Source organism: Merops nubicus, unplaced genomic scaffold (assembly GCF_000691845.1).
Source record: "Merops nubicus isolate BGI_N331 unplaced genomic scaffold, ASM69184v1 scaffold26513, whole genome shotgun sequence".
Lineage (NCBI taxonomy): Eukaryota > Metazoa > Chordata > Aves > Coraciiformes > Meropidae > Merops > Merops nubicus.
The window spans coordinates 548-4,654 of record NW_008598668.1 but is presented as its reverse complement, the minus strand read 5'-3'; the positions used below and the strand labels follow the sequence as shown (position 1 = coordinate 4,654).

The 4,107-nt window shown below is 58.4% G+C and overlaps 1 protein-coding gene across 1 annotated transcript in view; it reads right to left on the bottom strand.

Moving 5' to 3' along the window:
- The window catches only part of TMEM132E (transmembrane protein 132E), a gene marked incomplete at its 5' end in the record, with an annotated part of 11,450 nt that overhangs the window by 6,800 nt on the left and 543 nt on the right, over nt 1-4,107 (bottom strand). The window contains one exon of the mRNA XM_008937138.1: nt 3,272-3,412. Coding sequence (XP_008935386.1) covers nt 3,272-3,412 — 141 coding nt within the window. The remainder of the gene's footprint in view (nt 1-3,271; nt 3,413-4,107) is intronic.

Genomic DNA, 4,107 nt, shown 5'->3' with positions numbered 1-4,107 from the left:
GTCTCTTCTCAGTGTCCCCATGCCTGCCGGGGGGACTGGGCTGTGGGTGCCATCACAATGCTTCTTCCCAAACACAGCAATCTTGGTTCCACCCCCTCCTCCCCCGACCTCTGCCAGGGGCTGCTCCGAGGGGAGCCTGCAGATTCCCGTGGGGAGCTTTCCAGTGGGAAAGATAAATACATTTCACAGCCTCTCTCCAGTGGGAGATAAACCTCAGCAGCTCAAGCGGGTGCTCTCCAGGGCTGCTGGGTGATGCAATATCACAGGGTGAGTGTGTGGCCTTGGCCTTGGCCCTGGGGGATGGTGGGGTGCTGCAGGGACTCTCATCTCCCCAGCAGCAGAGGTGGATTTACCACCCAGGCTGCTCCCTCCCTCCTGCATGCTCATCCCCCACAGGTCAAACCCCAAACATCCCACACCCAGGAGAGCAGCATGCTCTGGGATGGCAAATAAGTCCCTGTTCAAGAGTCCAGTCCAAGCTGTTGAGGTTACAGCCCCTTCCAAGGGGGGAACATAGGCATGGGAGAAAGAGCTTTAACCACAGACAGCAGCTGGGACAGTGCTGAGCTGGGTCTCGGGGCAGGACTGTCCCCAGCCTGCATGGACAGCTCTGGGATGCAGGGGGTGGACAAGCAGGGGATGGGGGTGTGGACAGGACTGACAGGGGAGAACAGCCCCGAGACCACCAGCTCATCAACCCCCCTACCCATCTGCTGCTGAGGACAGCAGGACCCAGACCTGGACAGGGATGAACCCTGGGGCATCCCCAAGGCAGGAGGGGATGGAGAGGCTGTGTGCTGACAAACCTGGCACTCAGGGCCAGTCTAAAGGGGTAGGGGGACTCAGCAGCTGGTGTCCCTTGTCCTGTGTGTCACAGCTTGGACACAGTCTGATGGCAGTAGCATAAACCATTCCCACACCCCATCCCCATGAGCAAACCTCCTCAGACACAGTCCTGCCTTCCCATCTCTGAGTCCCACCTGAAAATCCCTTGGGAAGACTCAAAGTTCAACCCCCCCCCATGGTCAAACTTCTCCATTGCTCCCCAGAAACAGAACATCCCCAGAGGACACCCCAGAGCCTCCACAAACTGCAGAGCTGGCAAAAGCCCCCCCAGAGGAAGAGGAGGGAGGGGGTGAGGAAAGGTAAAATCTCTGCAGAAGGGGAACCCAGGACTGGCTCCACTCTCATCTGGCAGAGTAACAGCCACTGAGAAGCTCCTCATCGATGTGAGGATGCAGGATACAGCTGGGTTTCTCTCTGATAAATATCTAATGAGTGAAAGGGAGCAGAAAAAGAGGACAGCAAGAAGCCAGGGCTGCTCCAGGCCGCAGCAAACTCTGCTCCTGCAGTGGGAACGATGGGCTTTGCAGCAGAGCTGCTGCCTGGAGCGTCCTACTGAGACTTCATGGCCCCAGGGCAGTGAGGGGAATCACCAAAGGCCACCCATTCTGAAGGAGGAGATTGCTCATAGCCTCTTCCAGTGCAGAAGTATTAAAAAGAGCAGCTGAGAGCCAGGTCCAAGGGCAAACCAGAGCGGTGGCTTCATGCCAGAGGTGGTTTGCTGCTGGGATTTCTCCCCATGGGGTGCTCCTCCGTGTCCCAGGAGCTCTGCCAGGGGCCAGCCACCATCTTCTGCCCTCCCTGAGCATCATCTGCTCTCAGCCATGGCAGAGACAAGAGCCAGGCTGCCCAGACTGGGGGAATAACTTGGGATGCAGCTGCTGGGGTGCAAAACATCCACAATGGGCCATTATCAAAGCAAAGCTCAGGGCCCTTGCCCCATCCCTGCAACAGCCAGTGCTGCCAAAAGCCCCCTGAGCCCCAGCGAAGCAAACTCTGGCTGCACAGAGCCTGGAGGGCAACACGGCTTTGAGTCATTCATACTTCCCATGCTGTTAATATTTGATGGAGTTGTTTGTCTAAAAGGTGATTGTAATCACTTTAAATTCATCCTCCGTCTCCAACCTTTCCAGGCTGATTCGAAGCGGCGGCAGACAGGGGGGAGGGAAGGGGGAGAGGAGAGAGTTTCACTGCTGACAGGTCTGGCAGGCACTTGCAGGGGTGCTGGGGTGGCCACGCAGAGGACGTGGGGGGCTCGTGGCCCTGAGGACACCCCAATGTCAGCCACGAGTCTGGGGGCTCAGATGCTGCGGGTGTATCTCGTGTCTGGAAACGATGGGGTGGGGTAAAGGAAAATCCACCCCTGGGTAAGGCCTTTGGAGGAGTTTTCTGCAGGCAGCTTGTGAGCTCACACTCGAAGCAGTCAGAGCTGAGGATCTCCTTCCTGCAAGAGCTCGTTCCCAGCTTTGCTCAGTTTCAGGGTAGGGGGCAGAGACACGGGGAGATTTCCAATGCAGAGGGCAGGAAACCCAGCAGCACATCAACTCATCTTAACCTGGCTCCTGAAGACACTCATCTCCCTTTTCCCAAAGAGACAGTGATGGAGATATCACAGCCTGGGAACAATTGCTCTCCAGCAGCCCAGTCTGTTGGTGGTTTTAGCCCCGTGCCCATCCCCTGCCCTTGCTTGCCATGTCTTCCCCACGTGGGTGTGAGGAGCAAAGCTGCCCCTCGCCTCTGCAGCCTCCACGAGCCCCCAGCCCAGGCTCACGTCTTCCCTTCTCCAGGCTGAGCAACCTCTGGGTTTTCAACTTGGCCTTGTGGGTCCTTGCTCCTTCAGATCATCCTCGTTGTTGTCCTCAGCCAACCTGAGCCTGTCCTGGAGCCCTAGAAATGGGCGTTGTCCTCGTGTCAAACAGGGCAGAACAGGCTCTGCCTGTCTCAGGTGCTGCCTTGGTAGGTGCTCTCCATCCAACACTCATCCATCACCTCAGCATCCAGATGGGACCTTGCCCAGGAACTGTTCACCTTCCTTCATGGAGCTGACACCAGGATAGTCAACAAAGAGCCTCTCGTGGTATGGAAACTTCTTAAAAATTAAAATACTTCCACCCCAAATTGGGTGATCTTCCTTAGTTTCAGAATTCAGCACCAAAATCCACCACGTGCCACCCATCTGACACAGCCAGGCGATGCCAGCTGGGGGCCAGGGATGCAGCTGCTACGAGCACGTTGCTCCAGCCCCACCTTGGCCACCTGAGATGACCACGGGGCAGATCCCACCTGGACGTACCACCTCACACGGCATCCACGGGGCACCACGGCCAACCAGGCACCCAGCGTGGGGACGAAGGGGGAGCAGCCAAACCCCAGCAATTCCCCCCACCCCACCCAGGGCTGGGAGGAGAAGGGTTGGGGGGAACCTCACCTGGGCCCTGCACCATCCACCCTGGCCACGTCAACAGTGGCAGTGGAGTGTTTGCCCCCCGTCAGCAGCTCCGAGCTCACCAGCCACTGCCCGCTCCTCGACTTGGTGCTGAGCAGGTTGACACCCTTCTTGGCTTTCACCCTGTGGAGATGAACAGTCAGGGCCAGACCCTCATGCCCGTGCACCCCTGAATGCCCCATTTTTTTCTCTCCCTGGTTGGCAGAAACACCACCCAGGCTGGCAGCAGCAGCCACGGGACCGAGTCCCCCCCCGCCTCTATTTTTTCATAGGACTTTGTCCCCTCTGTCACCCCCCCTGCAGTTTGGTCCCTCAGCCCCAGTGCTGCTCCCCAAGGCAGTGACACCCCTGTGGAGCTGGGCACCCCCAGGCTGAAGGGCAAGAAATCCCCAAGTGCCACGTGCCCCGTGCCAGGGCTTGCTGCTGGCCCAGTGGCCACAGGGACACGTAACTGCCCTTTGAAGAGATGTGGCAGGGGCTTGTCCCCCTCTCCTTGGGGAGCCCCCCTGCACAGCAGTGCTGAGCACTTCCCACCCCCTGCCCCATTCTGCTCCCTCTCCAGCTCTGGGGCAGGCTGGGGGGATGCGAGGGGCCCCTGAACCCCATGTCCCCAACCACACCTTGTCCCCAAAGTGGTGGTGAACAAACCCTCATCGCATCTTCTGGCGGGACCTCAATCCCAGTGCAACTGGGAGCACTGGGAGGGCAAGGGCAGTGGCACCCAGAGATGGAGACCCTGGATGGGCAGCACTTATAGAATCATAGAATCCTTTAGGTTGGAAGGGACCTCCAAGATCATCAAGTCCAACCATTGAGCC